Raw genomic sequence first — 17,261 nt, 5'->3', positions numbered from 1 at the left:
CCCGACCAAGCCGACTTGAGAATCACCGCTCAGTTGAGGCCCTTTTGAAAGGTAGTTCTGTTGAACGAGTAATCGTGAAGACACTTACTATCTTCGATGGGAGCCTATGACACTGGGGACCGTAGTTACCTTAACACCACTTTGGGCTTATATAGGACGTAGTGCGGGGACTATGAGGGAGTAATCCCAAAATAGTTGCTACGCGATACCACACTCAAAAGAGGTTCTCTTGAGAATATTATTAACCATCGAGTCAATTGGGAAATTGATAATATCCGAAAGATGGACTGATGACTTTGGGCACCAATTTAGAACCCTTGTTCCGCAGGTACAATTAACCCTATAGTACATACCTCTGTGGGATGGGTAGACCTTGACTTCCACTCATATACCTTTAACCTAGGACTTTGTGTGTTTATGTTCATTACATCCATAAAACATCACATTGCATTACATCTCATGGAATTCAAACTTTATTTATGAACATCGCAGGCTACCATGGATTACAATAAGAGAAACACCTTGAAATACTCTTTTAAGAATTTTAAGTTGGATGACCTAAGGAAGCTAAGAGCTTTGGTTGAAGATCAAGAGGGGTTCAAGGACAAGTACGGAAGGCTATTATCCTTATTGAGAATCCAAGTGAAGGATGGGCTTCTTTCTACGTTACTACAGTTCTATGATCCGGATTACCATTGTTTCACGTTCCCAGATTATCAGCTATTACCTACCTTAGAAGAGTACTCTCAGTTGGTGGGGTTACCTATTATGGATAAGTCTCCGTTCCCTTTCTTAGAGAAGGACCCTAAAGAGGAAGACATTGCTAAAGCCATATGCTTAAAGGTGTCCGACATCAAAGGCAACATGATCGCCAAAGGCGGAACTGTAGGGTTACCTACGCATTTCTTAATCAAGAAAGCCCAATATTATGCCGATCATTTAAGCATGCCTACCTTTGAAACAATCCTTGCTTTGCTTATTTATGGAATGCTACTCTTCCCAAGTTTTGAAGGATTCGTTGACATTAACGCCATCAAAATATTCATGAAGAACAATCCAGTACCAACGTTATTGGGTAACACTTATCATTCCATACATCTCCGGAATTTTCATGGTGGAGGAATGATCACCTGTTGTGTGCCTTTATTATACAAGTGGTTTATTTCGCACTTGCCCAAGTCTTTTTTGAGTCTTAACAAGGGATTTTGGTCACCAAGGATCATGGCGCTGACACACTCGGACATCGTTTGGTATAATCGTGTGTATGATGGAATACTAATTATTGACAGCTGTGGAGACTTTGCCAACGTACCTTTACTTGGTTTTAATGGAGGAATCAACTACAATCCAGTCCTAGCTCGCCGACAGTTAGGGTATCCCTTGAAAGAACCGCCTAAAAGTGTTCATATGGAGAAAATCTTCTTTAAGGGTGACAAGGAACTTCAAGATCAGATTGTATCCGCTTGGCGTCATTTGCACAAGAAGGGCAAAGAAAGTTTGGGAAAGCCGAATTGTGTGTCCATGGAACCTTATCTTCGTTGGGTCCGGGAAAGAGCCATCAAGCTGAAGATGCCTTATCCTCGCCAAGATCCTTTACCTCCGAGAAGAGAACCTGTTTTAGTATTCATGTCCGAAGCTGAAAAGTTGGAAATCGCTTTGAAGAGAGCACAACATGAGGCAGAAACGTGGAAAAATAAATATCAGGTTATCGTCAGTGAGAATGAAGAGCTACAAAAGCAGCTGCAGACGAAGAATGAAGAAGTGCTTTCCTACAAAAAGAGAAGAATCTACGAGGATTTATTTTCCTCCGACTCTCCGCCTACTCGTTGAAGTCGTGGACTACGCTTCCTTAGGGCTTTCGTAGCTTTTATTTAGCTATTTTTCTTGTTAAGATTTTTTAAGAATATTTATTTGTAATCCATTTTCAAATTAATAAATAAAGATCCCAGTGGTATTCCGCGATGTTCGTAAAGGCTTGAATTCCATGAAATCTTTCATTCGCATTTTGCATCACATTTTGCATTTCATGTGTCTCCCGGTTGTCTCATACTCGGTTCTCTCGCGTACAGTTTCGTCACCCTGAATCGATACAACACTAGAGCTCAAGCTCGAAGAAGGATGGAAGAGCACGCTCAAGAGATGGACCGCGTTAACAACGAGCTAGCAGACCTTCGAGGGAATGTAGGAACAATTATGGAACTACTTCAGGTTATCAATGCAAAGATGGATACTCAGCCTACTGTGGTTTCTGAGATCAACACTACCGCTGCCGTAGATCCGCCAGTTGTTTCAGTTGAGAACCCGTTTCCTTATGGTCTTTCGCAGAGTTTCATACATCCGCCTGTTGTTACGTCAGTTCAACAAACTATGCCGGTTGCACAAAGTGGTCAACAAGCCATGCCGGTTATACAGAACGTTCAACAGACTGTGCCTTTGGTTCCCGAGCCTCCAAAGGTGGTCCCTACCTTCACACAAGCTAATGTCCATACTCGGGTGCAGCCTTATCTTAATGAGCCTGTTTATGAAATTCTGGATGATAATGATGAAGGGTACCAGCCGCGTGATAGGCTCCGTGAGGAGGTTGTTACTATTGATAAAAGATTAAGAAAGATGGAAGGAGACCAGATCTTTGGTGCTGCTGCTAGAGACATCTGTTTGGTTTCCGGTTTAGTTATTCCGCCAAAGTTCAAGACTCCGAACTTTGACTGCTATGAAGGGACTACATGTCCGAAAAGCCATTTGATAATGTATTACCGTAGGATGGCTGCCCACGTGGAAAATGACAAGTTGATGATCCGCTGTTTTCAAGACAGTCTGAAAGGTGCCTCGTCGAAGTGGTATTTAACATTGGACCAATCTCGCATCAAGTCTTTTCAAGATTTGCCTGACGCTTTCATTAAGCACTATAAGTACAACATGGACTTGGCTCCTGACAGGAGACAACTTTTGAGTATGACGCAGAAAAATTCTGAAACCTTTAAGGAATACGCCCAGCGATGGAGGGAAATTGCTTCCCAGGTTGAACCTCCACTGACTGATAAAGAATTAGCTGACTGGTTTGTTGACACCGTTCGTCCTGAGTTCTACGAAAGGATGGTGGGTAGTGTAACCACGAATTTCGCTGATATTGTTGTTGTTGGAGTAAAGGTTGAATTAGCTATGAAGAGTGGAAAGATGTCCAGTGGTTCTAGCAGTATGAGTTCGAAGGACCAAGCTAAGAAGACTTCCGTCAATCCTCAGAGAAAGAAGGAAGGAAAGACTCATGATGTGTCTTCAGATAGGAGAAGGAATAGGCAGTATCAATATCCGCCATAGTATGCCCAACCGCAGGGTTACCCGGTCCAGTACGCGCCACCGCCGTACGTGGCTGCTGTTGCACCATCTTTTAACCAACAAGCTCCACAAGCGCCCGTTTATCAGCCCATGCAACAGGTTCCTGGTTATCCGCCTCCGGTTTATCCTCCTCCGAATTATCAACAAGCATCCAACGCTCAGGCGAGTCAACAACCGAGGAACCAGGCACCTCGCCAGAATGCTCCAAGGAGACCATACAAGACTTGTCCACCGATTCCGATGACGTTCACCGAGTTGTATCCTTACTTAGTGCAACGCGGTTTGGTCACTACTCGAGCTTTGGGACCGCCTCTGAATCCTTTGCCAGCCAACTACAACGCCGCCGCTCATTGTTTATTTCATGAGGGTGCGCCAGGTCACGACTTGGAGAACTGTTATGCTTTGAAAAACCTTGTGAGGGATCTGATGGAAAAGAAAATTCTGTCATTCAACGATCCGCCACCCAATGTCAAAAGTAACCCTTTGCCTGACCATGGGGCTGTTAATGCCATTGATGCTTCGTCTGAAGAGAATTCTATCCTTGATGTAGCTCAGATTAAGACTCCGCTCAAGGCATTCCATTCAAAGCTGTTTAAAGCAGGCCTAGTATCTGTTTCCCATATCGGTTGTACGAGCTGTAAGGGATGTGATAAGGGTTGTGTTATGGTTCGGAAAGACGTTCAGAGATTGATTGATGATGGTTTTTTGCAAGTAGTTAACCAGGCGAAAGAAGTAGCCGCAATTGAGCCTACCTTCAACTTGCCAGAATCAAGGGGTAGGATACCAGTGTTTAATCTGCCAGCACCAAATTCTGTCATGCCAGTGTTCAGTATACCGACTCCCGTTACTCCAACAGTGGACCAGCCTAAACCGTTGATTATCCAAAAACCGAGTCCATTTCCATTCAGTGATCCCAAGGCAGTACCTTGGAAGTATGATGTAACCGCGATTGACAAAGAATCTGGGAAGGTCATTCCAAGAGAAGAAGTGAAGGTTGATGGTGAAAGTGTGACTAACATAGCTGGGGGAAGCAGGATGACTCGCAGTGGTCGCGTGTACACTCCCCGTTTTGATGAGGCTCCACCTAGAGAGACAACTACTAACACTGCTGTGCCTGCCAGAGATAAAAATAAAGAGGTTGTTACTAACGATGAAGATGCTGAATTCTTAAGGATCATCAGGAAGAGTGATTACAAAGTCGTTGATCAGCTTCATCAGACCCCTTCGAAGATCTCTATCCTGTCTCTGTTATTGAATTCACCCGCCCATAGGGCTGCTTTGCAGAAAGTATTGACGCAAGCTCATGTCGCTCAAGATATTACTACCGGTCAGTTTGATAGTGTGATAGCCAATATTACCTCATGTAATACTCTTAGCTTCAGCAATGAAGAGCTACCGAAAGAGGGCCCGAATCACAACCGTGCTTTGCACATATCAGCGAAGTGTCAAGAGGATAATTTAGCCAGGGTGCTTGTGGATACCGGTTCATCTTTGAACGTCCTACCCAAGAGAGTTCTTAGTAAGTTGGCTTACAAAGAAACTATGGTGAAGCCTACTTCTTTGATTGTCAAGGCGTTTGATGGTTCTCGTAGAGCTGTGATTGGAGAAGTGGAACTTCCAATTCTGATTGGTCCGCATGTTTTCAATATCACTTTCCAAGTCATGGATATCAATCCCAATTACAGCTTTCTACTTGGAAGACCTTGGATCCATGCTGCTGGGGCTGTGACTTCTACCTTGCACCAAAAGATGAAGTTTGTAGTTGATGATAAGCTGGTGATTATTCACGGTGAGGAGGATTTAATGGTCAGTAATTTATCTTCGTTCCGTTATATTGAGGCCGATGAAGACGCGTTGGAAACTTCTTTCCAAGCTCTTGAGATCGCTAATGCTGTTTTAGTGGAGGTTGAGGAGACTGTAGAAGGCCAGAGTAATCCATCATTTGCATCGTTGAAGAGTAGCAGATCAACAATTGACAGGGGCATTCCTGAAGGTTGGGGAGAAATAATCAACGTCAAGACGAAGACTAATCGCCACGGGTTGGGTTACAGACCAACTCATGAGAAAGCTGCTACCTATGCCGAAGGACGTCCAAAGATTTACCAAGAAGTGTTTATCAGCGGAGGTTTTCAAGTTAATGCCGTCAGCGATGGTGATGAAGATGACGATTTAAGCAACCTGGTGTTCAAGAGTAGTGCAACATTGAGCAACTGGGAGGCTATAGAGATTCCTGTTATTTTTCCAGTGTCAAAGTAATTTAATTTTTCATTTGTGTTTTCAAATCCATTAGCTCTGCCCCAGGCTATTGGATCGCGTTGTAGGGCCACCTTTCATTTCAAACAATTATTAATAAATGCATTTTGTTCTGTTCCAAGTTGTTCCACTGGTTTTTTTTTCACCTTTAAAAATGAAATTGGCAATCTTTTCAAAAACAAACTAAAATACATTTTCACTTCTCTCATTTTCATTAAACATTTAATAAAATAAGCCTTTCAACATGCAGTGACATTACAAACCTTGTTGAATCCAATGACGATATTGTCTCTCCTGATTGGGATTCACCCATTTATCAAGCTGAAGATGAGGGTGAGGAAGATTCTGAAGTACCCACTGAACTGACAAAGTTGGTCGAGTACGAGTACACGGAACTTCAACCAGATAAGGAGCAAGTAGATTTGGTTAATCTTGGCACAGACGAGGACAAGAAAGAGGTCAAGGTTGGTACAATGCTTGGGGCTGAGATCAAGCAGGGGTTGATAAAGCTTTTGAAGGAATATGTTGATGTGCTCGCATGGTCGTATCAAGATATGCCCGGGTTGGACTCAGATATTGTTGTCCACAAATTACCACTTAAGCCAGATTGTCCGCCTATCAAGCAGAAACTTCGAAGAACCAGACCTGACATGGCTTTGAGGATTCGAGATGAGGTTAAGAAACAGTTGGATGCGGGTTTCCTTGCAGTTGCGAAGTATCCTGATTGGGTTGCCAACATTGTTCCAGTGCCCAAAAAGGACGGTAAGGTCAGAATGTGCGTAGACTACAGGGATCTGAACAAAGCTAGTCGAAAAGACGATTTCCCATTGCCTCATATTGATACCCTTGTCGATAATACCGCTAGTTTTGCAGTTTTCTCATTCATGGATGGTTTCTCCGGTTATAACCAGATCAAGATGGATCCCGCCGACAGAGAAAAGACTACATTCATCACTCCTTGGGGAACCTTCTGTTATAAAGTTATGCCTTTCGGTTTGAAGAACGCAGGGGCAACCTATCAGCGGGCCATGACTGCCCTCTTCCATGACATGATGCACAAAGAAATTGAAGTTTATGTGGATGATATGATCGCCAAATCTCGAAACGAAGAGGACCATTTGGATCATTTGATAAAGTTATTTGAACGACTCAGAAAGTACCAGTTGAAGCTGAATCCCGCTAAGTGTACCTTTGGTATTCGATCTGGAAAACTACTTGGTTTTATTGTCAGTCAGCGAGGAATTGAAGTAGACCCTAATAAAGTCCGAGCCATTCGAGACATGCCAGCTCCGCAGACTGAAACACAAGTCAGATGTTTTCTGGGGCGTTTAAACTATATTTCCAGGTTTATCTCTAATTTGACTGCTACTTGTGAACCGATCTTCAAGTTGCTATGCAAGGGGCAGACAGTTGATTGGAATCCGATTGTCAGCGAGCGTTTGAAAGGATCAAGGATTATTTGCAAGAGCCTCCTATCTTGATTCCTCCTGTTCATGGAAGACCATTGTTCATGTACCTTACCGTTCTTGAGAAGTCTATGGGTTGCGTACTTGGGCAGCATGATGAGACTGGAAGGAAGGAACATGCCATATACTATCTAAGCAAGAAGTTCACTGATTGTGAAAACAGATATTCACTCTTGGAGAAGACCTGTTGTGCGCTAGCATGGGCTGCTAGACGTCTCCGGCAGTACATGATTTGTCATACCACATTATTGATTTCGTAGATGGATCCAATAAAGTACATTTTCGAAAAGCCGGCTCAGACGGGGAGGCTTGCCCGTTGGCACATGTTGCTATCGGAATATGACATCCAGTACGTACCGCAGAAAGCTATCAAAGGAAGTATTTTATCAGATTATCTGGCAGATCAGCCCGTAGAAGATTATGAGCCTCTCAAGTTCGACTTTCCTGATGAAGACATCCTATTGATAAAGAGAGATTGTGAAGAGCCAGGTTCTGAGGAAGGTCCGGAACCGGGTCTCTGGTGGAGGATGATGTTTGATGGTTCTTCAAATTACAGTGGGCATGGTATAGGCGCAGTTCTGATGAATCCGAAAGGTGGGTTCACCCCTTTTACAGCAAGGTTAGACTTTGAATGTACAAACAATGTCGCAGAGTATGAAGCATGCATTCTTGGCCTTGAAGCAGCTATCGACCTCCGAATCAAACTTCTCAAGGTAAGTGGAGATTCAGCCTTGGTTATTTATCAAGTAAAGGGTAAATGGGAGACGAAGCACGAGAATTTAATCCCTTATAGAGCCTACATCATCGAGTTGATCAAGTATTTTGACGAGATCAAGTTCGAACATGTTCCGAGATCTGAGAATCATGTGGCTGATGCTTTAGCCATGTTAGCATCCATGTGGAAGGTCAAATTGGTCAATGAAGCACCTCTCATTCGAATTGAACGCAGGACCGAGCCCGCGTACTGTCAGGTGGTCGAAGAAAATGAGGTGGATGAAAAGCCCTGGTTTCATGATATTAAGAATTATGTGCTCAAACAGGAGTATCCCGAGGGTGCTTCCTGTCTTGACAAGAAGACATTGAGAAGACTGGCATCCCGTTTCTTCATCAGCAATGGTGTGTTATACAAAAGAAGTTACGACATGGTTTTGCTCAGATGTGTTGACAAGCATGAAGCAGACATGTTACTTCAGGAGATTCATGAGGGAACCTTCGGGACTCATGCCAATGGTTATGCGATGTCTAAAAAGATGTTAAGAGCTGGATATTACTGGTTAACGATGGAGTCTGACTGTATCCAATACGCCCGGAAGTGTCCCAAGTGCCAAATCTACGCTGACAAAATGCATGTTCCTCCTGCACCGTTGAACGTTCTGACTTCACCGTGGCCTTTCTCCATGTGGGGCATTGACATGATTGGGGAAATTGAGCCAAAAGCTTCCAATGGTCACCGGTTCATCCTAGTTGCTATTGACTACTTCACCAAGTGGGTAGAAGCTGCTTCCTACGCCAATGTGACCAAGCAGGTGGTTGCCCGCTTCATCAGGAAAGAAATTATTTGTCGTTATGGAGTTCCAAGTCGGATCATAACTGACAATGGTACCAATTTGAACAATAAGACTATGAAGGAGTTGTGTGATACCTTCAAGATTGCACATCATAATTCTTCTCCATACCGTCCTAAGATGAATGGAGCTGTTGAAGCTGCGAACAAGAACATCAAAAAGATCCTACAAAAGATGGTTAAGACTTACAAGGATTGGCATGAGATGTTACCATTCGCTTTGCATGGATACAGAACTACTGTTCGGACTTCAACAGGGGCAACACCTTTCTCACTAGTATATGGAATGGATGCCGTCCTCCCCATTGAAGTTGAGCTACCTTCCTTAAGGGTATTGAGGGAAGCCAAGCTAGATGAAGCCGAGTGGGTTCAAGACAGATTCGACCAGCTAAACCTCATCGACGAGAAGCGTTTGACGGCTATGTGCCATGGTCAGCTATACCAGAAACGGATGAAGAGAGCCTTCGACAAGAAAGTATGAATCCGTGAGTTTCAACAAGGAGAACTTATACTCAAGAAGATCTTGCCAGTTCACAAGGACATGCGCGGGAAGTGGATGCCCAATTATGACGGTCCATTTGTTGTTAAGACAGTCTTCTCCGGAGGATCGTTAATTCTTACAACAATGGATGGAGAAGAGCTCGCACATCCTGTGAACTCCAATGCAGTCCGAAAATATTATGCCTAAAGAAAATAAAAAAATAATACTATGGCTCGCTAAGTTGAAAACCCGAAAGGGCGGCTTAGGCAAAAATGAGCGTCCCGGTGGATTGAAAACCCGAAAGGGTAGTCCAGGCAAAAGTTAGGGACATGGCATTTCACTGCATCGGATGACACCAAACACCGCAGACACATTTACAGAAGTCCACTTCAAATCCAATCACTCTCTTCATGAGCAAGGTTTTGGGTAGTCTTAGTCATTAGGGATAATAGGTCGTTGGATTCAATGTAACCTTTCCCATATTGCCAATTTAAAATTGTAATTTTCCATGGAGCTATGCCTTTAGCAAGTTACCATTCTTCAATAAAATGTACCTTTTGCTATTCAATTTCCTTGTTCACATTATCTCCGTTTTATTTTGTTATGCAATTTGCTTTTGTTAATAAAATTTGAACGTGAAAAGTGTTTTCAAAACCAAACTAATTTTCTCGGAAATACATTTGGAAACGAAAGTTACTTTGACTCATGGAAATTTGTGAAGGATCTCTTCGCTCCCCGATAAGTCTCGGTGTTGCATAAGCATTTGATCATTACCAGCATCTTCCCAGAGACAATCCCCAGCGAGATTTTAAGTTGACAACACTTTTGGGATCCATCCGATAATCCCCAGTGACTCTCAAGACTGCAGAGATATCCCGGTATCCTCCAAGTGATATCCATTCTGGAAGACCCATCCTCAATGGGATCATCTGTTCCTCAGCGGAATTGCCTTACTTGCCTCAGGAATACTTCCCCCAGGAATGTCTGTTGAATTCTCCCCAAGAGGAAGCCGAGGTACTATTCCCAGGAAGTTGCTACGTTGTCTCCATGAAGTTGCCTAATTCCACATCGTCCCCACGAGGCGGATATTTATTTTATCCCCGGAAGTCTTTGATCCTAAGAGTTCTTTGGCTGACTATGGTTTATGACAGCTATCCCCCACGGGTAGTCCTGACATCGTATCCTCATGCATAGGTCAAAGATCCCCAGTGGAAGTCATGATATTCTCTCCCCAGGGAAGTTATACTTTGAAGCCAGATTCGGTTCTCCCATCAGCTCTTCTTATCCCCTGAGAGGGGTACTATTGCAGAGGTCCCCGGATATTCCCGTCGAAATGCTTATTTCATCTCAGGTCCTCCGCTCGTCGGTTTTGTCAGCATACGCATGAGCCTAAGCATTGCATACTCATTGCATGACGTTTTCATACATATTTACATACACATTAGTATACACTTTGGCATGCGCATTAGCATGTTTGTTATTCATCTTCATCCTTTGTCGTTACCGCCGAGTAATTGGGTTAGTCCGCCCTCTCCAAGTAGATCGTCAGCCTAAGCATAAAATACTATTTATTTCCAACTAATCCCCACAGAGTTCAACCCTCGTGGACGATGGTTATTTCAGTTATCTTTCCGCGTTAGGATAAGATAATCCCCATTTGAGGTTATTTCCCCAATGGAGTCTTGTTGGGCAGTTCTTTCTAGCCCAGTTCCAGATCGAACTTCGGTCCCGTCGGTCACTGAACCTACCTGGACGTGCCTTTATTTTGCACTATCTTTCAAGGAAATCATTTACAATCCTTTGCAGACAAGCGACAGTTCCCAGCCGAGGATCGTATCACCTACATCAAACCTTAAGATGTTGAGTCGCCGCACTCATTCTTGAGCGTCCCGCCGTGGACATATCATTTAAACCTTAAGACGTTGAGTCGCCGCACTCATTCTTGAGCATCCCGCCGTGGACATATCTTTTCCTAAACTTCAAAACGTGGAGTCGTTGACTCATTCTTGGGCCTCCCGCCGTGGACCATTTTATCCTTTAGTAAAAGAAGGAGCTGGATCATGTTCAGGGTGCCGACCTTGAAGTATGAAGAAGTTCATTTTATCCTTTAGTAAAAGAAGAATCTGAATCGTATTCCGGGCGCCGACCTTAGATATGAAGAGGTTTATTTATCAGATGAGTGACAATTCCCTCCAGCGGAGCTCATCAATCAATCAATTTTTCATCTATTATCCACAGATAAGCAACAACCTCTTTATTGGAAAGCTTATTTAGTTTGGCATATAAGTCCCTTCCAACGATAAGTGGCAGTTCTCTCTCGAGAAAGCTTATTAGGGCATTTCCCATTAAAGTCCATTTATTTTGGCATACAGCCGGTTTTACCCCGTATATTTCCTACGGATTCCTAAAAATTCCGTTTGATCCTGTCACGAGGGAGAGTTTCCAGAAGCTCGGAGGTTATGCTTTGGCTCAATGCTCCAGCATCTTGTTAATCGATCCTACAGTCGTGCCGATCCTACTTTTTTACCCTAGAGTATCAGCCGGTCACACCTGAACCTGTTGATCATTTACTCTCAGATATTCCCCAGTGGAGGCCGTTCCATCGGTGCCATCTCCATTGAGGATCCCGTTTTACCATTCCCTTTCTAAAAGTGACGGTTGGTCGTGCTCGCACCAGTTGACCATCATCTTTAGAATTCCCCGTGTCACGCTAATTCCCCAGTGCGTCATATTCCCCAGTGTGGTTCGTTCATTGCGTCTGTCCCCTGTGTCGTCGTATCGTCTGTATCATTGCATTTATCATTCCATCATCCGCATCATACGCATCATAGCATGGTCAGCATTATTCTATTCTGTTTTGTCCCTAGCAGTGCATATCGCCGCATCTAAGGGCAAAATTTTCGGTTATCTATATTTAAACCTCTCCACCGTGATTTCTCGAGTCTCTGCCGCTCAAATCATCCGGTGTAGCTATTTAAATAGGGGCAACTGTAATACCCCAAATTTTACCCTCAGATTAGTCGATTCATGTCGCATGTCATCTCATTTTCGCATCAGCTAACTATTAACGGATTGTGTAGTTTTGTTTCGTTTTGCAGAAACCGCGTCTGGTACACTTTAGTTGTTAAAGGGCAAAATGGTCATTTTCACGTTGTTTACTGACAGTCCTCGAAGCTAAGTTATCATCAGGGATTTATTGAATAATTAGGGCCTTCGCTTCCGAGTTTTTTATTTTATTTTCATTCTCTTTGAGGATAAACAGAGATGCACGGTAACTTTTGGCATCAGGATTTTTGAGATACGGTAATTAATTCAACGGGCTGAGACTCTGTCGTCAATTGAGTTCCGAGACATTTATTTTGTCACTTGGGTTGGAGTATGTTTGAGACATTAAGCTGGTTCGGTTCAAATCGGGACAAGATTCCATGCGGCGGAATTTCTGTTTTAATCAGTCTATTTTTCTGTTCTTCTGCTATCTGCCAGTTATTTTTGAAGCCAAAGCAGTAGAAATTCTGATTCAGATTCGGGTTTTGATTGTTGTTTGATTGAGGTTTATGGGCTGAATTGGTTTATGGTTGGGTATTTTATTCAGAGACGCAAATTGAATTTTAATGCAGAATACATTTCTGTTTTCACTGTTAATCGGTTTTCTCTGCTTCCTTCCTGTTTTAATTCGTTCAAGACTATCATCAATTCTATCATCAAGCGCGACTTTAATTTGGAAATATTGGATTGGAACTGAAGGTTACATCATGTTTTAAGCAACACGGTGTGAGATGACGAAGTTTAATTCATTTGGGTTTTTCTGGAATTGATTCATATTGGTTTCATACGGTGAAGTTGGTTTTATTATTAATCGTCTAAATTTAACTGATTAATTTCATTCAGAGAATTTTGACCAAGTTGATTTTTAATCAGATATTGTTTTGGGTCGTTCGGTTGCGACAAAATTAAATCATGGAAAGAAGAATCAAACGTTGTTCTTGGGTAGAAATGTTTGTGAATTTTATTCATAAATAATTTTATTACAAATTATAAAAGGAAATACATTTTGATTTTTATTTCTAGGTCCTATGATCTTCATGCCGGTTCTTCATGTTTCTTCATCCGATGTTTCCTTCCGTACCTGCACACAGACAAAGAACAGAAAAGCGGAGTAAAAAATGTTAGAATTTATTTTGACACCCTCAGAAAAATGTCATCACTGGGTGTCGGGAGGGCACGACAATTTCCGAAACCAGCTCCCATTCCGATTCACGAACTCGGCATCAACCGGTAGTATCCGTTCTTTTCGGGACAGCAGAGAAGAAGAGAAAAAGAAGTCTTGGGCCGAAAATGATTCTGCCGGAAAATTGTTTCGAAGCCAAACGGATTACCCACATGAATCTAAAATCCATATCCCTCTATCAAGTAAATATATCCAAGACAAATCCAAATATCCAGATTTCAAAGCCAACCGAAAATCCAAATCTGGAGCTATGGATCCAAGAAGAATATTTTGGCAAATCCAATATCTGAAAATAAAACGGATATCTAAATCAACATCAAAAAAGAATCAAACTCATCCAAGATCCGTAAATCATAATTAAATCCAAAACAATATCAGCCAGCAAATCCGAAATAAAATCAATAAACGTAAAATCCGGATCCAAAAGCACAACAACAACATAACAAAGCCGTTCAGTCAAAGACTCATTAACAATCTGTTCCGAAAATACCTCAACAAATCTAGCAACAACTTCAGCGGAAATCATGAAAAATCAAAGCCCACAGTGGATTCGAGGGGGATATAAATATTAAGAGGGATCCGCAATCCTGAGGGGGAAAGAAAAAAGCCAGAATCGTAGCTTCGTCGTAACGGATCAACGTCGGGAACTCGTGGCGGCCGTGGATCCTTCCGATTGCCACTACCACCGGGACCCATTACCGTCATCGAGCAACGCCTCAGTCGCAAAACATCATCGGCTAACGAACCTCAACAAACGCCGTCGATAACAAACGCGTACAGGTAGGATTTTATTACCGTAAATCGTTTTGCTCTGATGTGTGCATTTCAGGTTTAAGAAGAAGATGCGTAGGATAGAAGAAAGAAACATGGAGCATGCAACAATGGCCGCCGCCGGCGGTATAAGGATTGACAAACCCTAGCAGCAAGCACAAAGCTAAATGACCTTTTTCTTTTCACGTTTATCTTGTCTGTTGGGTTTTGGTAAATTGGTATTAGTAATTGTTTTAAATAAAAAAGCACCACTAGTAGTCAATTAGTCATTAACATCGTAAATTGAAAAGTTTTCTAATAACTTCTAATTAATAAAATTAGTAACGTTAATAATTGCTATTAAGTAAGTTTTTTTTATATAACTTTTACGTAACAAATTTTCTTTGTTAAAAAAAAGCTAGGTACATAATTTATAATCAAGTTTGTTTTTGTTATTTAGATTAATTTGTTTTTATTCATAATCTATAATTAATTTGTTTTAAAAGCTAGGTACATAATTTATAATTTGTTTTTATCATTCTCCACCGTTTAAAAAAGGATAATAATAACACAGTTTTTTTTAATATTTAGATTAATTTGTTTTTATTTATTTACCGCAAAAGTTAAAAATAAGTTCTTTTCTTAATCAAAAAACCTTTCAAATTAAAACAATTTGTTTTTTTAGAAAAAAGGCATTAGCCTTAAAATAACCCTTCCTTATCAAAAATATAAAAAAATATATAATAACTTTTCTTTTCAACAAAGAAAAATCTCAAAAATTCAGTTTTGACTTATCCGTTTCATTTTCGTCTAACCCCCGTTAATTTGTTTGTTTCAATTTATCATTATTATTTCATTTGTTCGTTTTTGTTCCATGGATGTAATTTATGCGAGGCCATGGTCGCGGTTTATTTTATTTCGCATTTTTGGGGATTTGTAATTTACGCGAGTGGTCGCGATGCTTTCCTTTACTGCTTGCTTTATTTTCATATTTTTTATGCCTGCCATGTAATAATTCTGTTGCTTGCATGTTTTTACCGTCTTGCCCTCCGAAGGAATTAGGTTTAGCAGTGTGACCGCCGAGTCAATAACCCTAAATTTTGACCCTTTTCAAACCCTTGACCGTTTCCAAAACCTCAATAGCCTAGGCGTCCCGCCGTGGACGAAAACGCCCTTTACCCTAGCATTAGGTCAAAGAGTCGCCGTACTCTGCTTTAGGGTTTCCCGCCGTGGAATCCCTAATTTTAGCCCTAATTTCAATTCAACGCCTCAACGTAGAAATAGGAGTTTCAACGCTCCACGTAAGCGTTTCCTTAAGAAATGCTTATGCCCCATCGAAACCTTGACCACAGTCAAGAAGTTTCTAGCCTCCCTTTCGAGGGGAACTACAATTACTCTGATTCCATTCCCGTCAGGATATGTAGGCACAAGATGCGACGTCTTGCCGAGTAAATTTAGGACTAACCCCTTAGGTCTTTTAGGTCACTCTATCCCTTAGCTTAGTATTTATTTAAAGCAGATAATAAAAATAAAAAAGCATACAGTAAATAAAAGGTTCCTGTAGAGTAATACAGAAGTTTAGGGTGCTAGTACCTTCCCTAAGCTTAGTCAACCCCTTACCTAGAGCTCTCCTCGCATTGGTTTACAATGCAAAAATAGGTTTTTCCCTCTTTTGACCTTTTCCTTCGGATAAATCAAAGAGCGGTTGTGAATTGAATCGTGATTCAAACTAATTAATAGTTTGGTATCCTATTTCCACCGCAACAATCTCAATACAAAAAATCCGCAATCGATCGAATTGTTTTGCTGAGGACACTACACAGAAAAACAAACAATATATATATATATAGTTAATTTCTTACAAACACTATTATAAGCAAAAAACAAATACTATTATAAGCAAAAATAAGAAACTTAATATATACCTGAACTCTGACCCAGGTAATGTCCTTCCTATTATGATAATTCTTTTTCGATCTAAATTTTAGTATTGCCCTAACAAAATAAAAACGTATATTGAGATCAATCTGACAGACATAATTAAATATACAAATACACACGAATATTTAGGGGAATTTCACTTACGCGTCAACCGTCTTCTTCATACTCGGATATTTACTCCAATTACCCGGTAACGAATCGAGATAATACACCATTAGTCTCGAAAGATCCATAGCAACCAACACCCAGTGACCACTGTAAAATAAAACAAAAATTTAGATGCATGAAAATTTTCTACGTAAAAGATATACATAGATTAGAATGAAATTATTAGAAAGAAAATCTAACCCGTTGCCAGAATTAAACGGTAAAAAATACAAACTGGGTGTAGTATTATCGCCGGCCACCATGAATCTATCGACTAGTTCATTCATTACGGATGTTGGATTTTTCGTTATAAACGTTGTGTTGATACGGGAAGCAGCAATAAAATTGAATCGGTTACACAATTCAGTTCCCCGCATCAATGTGTCATACATATACCTTAAATAGAAACATAATAAACATTAGACTACTCATTGAAATGTGTAAATAAATTGTTCAACTAAGTAAATAATAGATTGATCGGAGTACCATATGTATGTATGAATGACAGCGATGCCCAATTCTTCGTGTTCAAAAAGTTGTTGCATGTCCTCCTTTGCAATTAATTCGGAATGAGCAATTCCGAAAACACCTTCATCCATATCTGCACTACGGATGACGCCGTGCATAATATCTGACTCTTCCACCATTTTCTCAAGACGCATCATAATTTGAGATTTTGTCCCGGACGTCGTTGGAATTTCCTTACTAGCTTTGTCCAACATTTGACCGGGAACCTAAAAATATAAATTAAATCATGACTTTTTATGATGCAACAGAATCGTCGCGTATATAATTCAATGGGTATATATATTTGTACCTCTTTTTGAGATGCAACCGACTCGATGCGTCTTGAAATCCCTTTACCAGCTTTATGTGTGGGTCTTGTAGGAGTCTAACATTACCATGTAATAAGGATTGATTAAATATCATAATTGTAGCTGAATTGAAATGTGAATACTAAATATTCATAATCATTTAGAACATATATACCTCGGCATCTGGGAAAATTAGATCTGACGGCCATCCAACAAAGGATCCGACTGCATCTCGCATCAACGTTGTCTCTGAAACAACGTCAGGTAATGGTAGAAGCGCGTC

General features: G+C 41.2%; 3 protein-coding genes across 3 annotated transcripts; 2 read left to right on the top strand and 1 right to left on the bottom strand.

The window, feature by feature from the left end:
- The first annotated feature begins 498 nt into the window (after positions 1-498).
- Positions 499-1,830, top strand: LOC127081637 (uncharacterized). The gene has a single exon (XM_051021874.1). The coding sequence runs from the start codon at positions 499-501 to the stop codon at positions 1,828-1,830; it is 1,332 nt and encodes a 443-aa protein (XP_050877831.1).
- A 288-nt stretch (positions 1,831-2,118) lies between these two features.
- Positions 2,119-3,315, top strand: LOC127081635 (uncharacterized). Its single transcript, XM_051021873.1, has one exon. It carries the CDS (start codon positions 2,119-2,121, stop codon positions 3,313-3,315), a length of 1,197 nt encoding a protein of 398 aa, XP_050877830.1.
- Positions 3,316-16,060: 12,745 nt separating this feature from the next.
- On the bottom strand, positions 16,061-16,810 carry LOC127081634 (uncharacterized). The gene is made up of 3 exons (XM_051021872.1): positions 16,650-16,810; positions 16,365-16,559; positions 16,061-16,271 (listed from the first exon to the last, which is right to left on the bottom strand). The coding sequence occupies exons 1-3, from the start codon at positions 16,808-16,810 to the stop codon at positions 16,157-16,159; spliced, it is 471 nt and encodes a 156-aa protein (XP_050877829.1). The 3' UTR covers positions 16,061-16,156.
- Between the last annotated feature and the right edge of the window lie 451 nt (positions 16,811-17,261).

Source organism: Lathyrus oleraceus, chromosome 5, assembly GCF_024323335.1.
Source record: "Lathyrus oleraceus cultivar Zhongwan6 chromosome 5, CAAS_Psat_ZW6_1.0, whole genome shotgun sequence".
NCBI classification, from domain to species: Eukaryota; Viridiplantae; Streptophyta; class Magnoliopsida; order Fabales; family Fabaceae; genus Lathyrus; species Lathyrus oleraceus.
Note: the sequence above shows the minus strand (reverse complement) of the source record. Positions and strands in the feature narration are given on the sequence as shown.

What these genes read in the sequence shown, in the direction of transcription:
- LOC127081637 (XM_051021874.1), top strand. Translation starts at nt 499, where the DNA reads ATGGATTACAATAAGAGAAACACCTTGAAATACTCTTTTAAGAATTTT.
- LOC127081635 (XM_051021873.1), top strand. Translation starts at nt 2,119, where the DNA reads ATGGAAGAGCACGCTCAAGAGATGGACCGCGTTAACAACGAGCTAGCA.
- LOC127081634 (XM_051021872.1), bottom strand. Translation starts at nt 16,810, where the DNA reads ATGGTGGAAGAGTCAGATATTATGCACGGCGTCATCCGTAGTGCAGAT. An exon ending in GTCATTCATACATACATATG is followed by an intron (nt 16,560 to 16,649) that starts GTACTCCGATCA and finishes TTTCTATTTAAG; the next exon opens with GTATATGTATGACACATTGA. An exon ending in CCGTTTAATTCTGGCAACGG is followed by an intron (nt 16,272 to 16,364) that starts GTTAGATTTTCT and finishes TTTATTTTACAG; the next exon opens with TGGTCACTGGGTGTTGGTTG.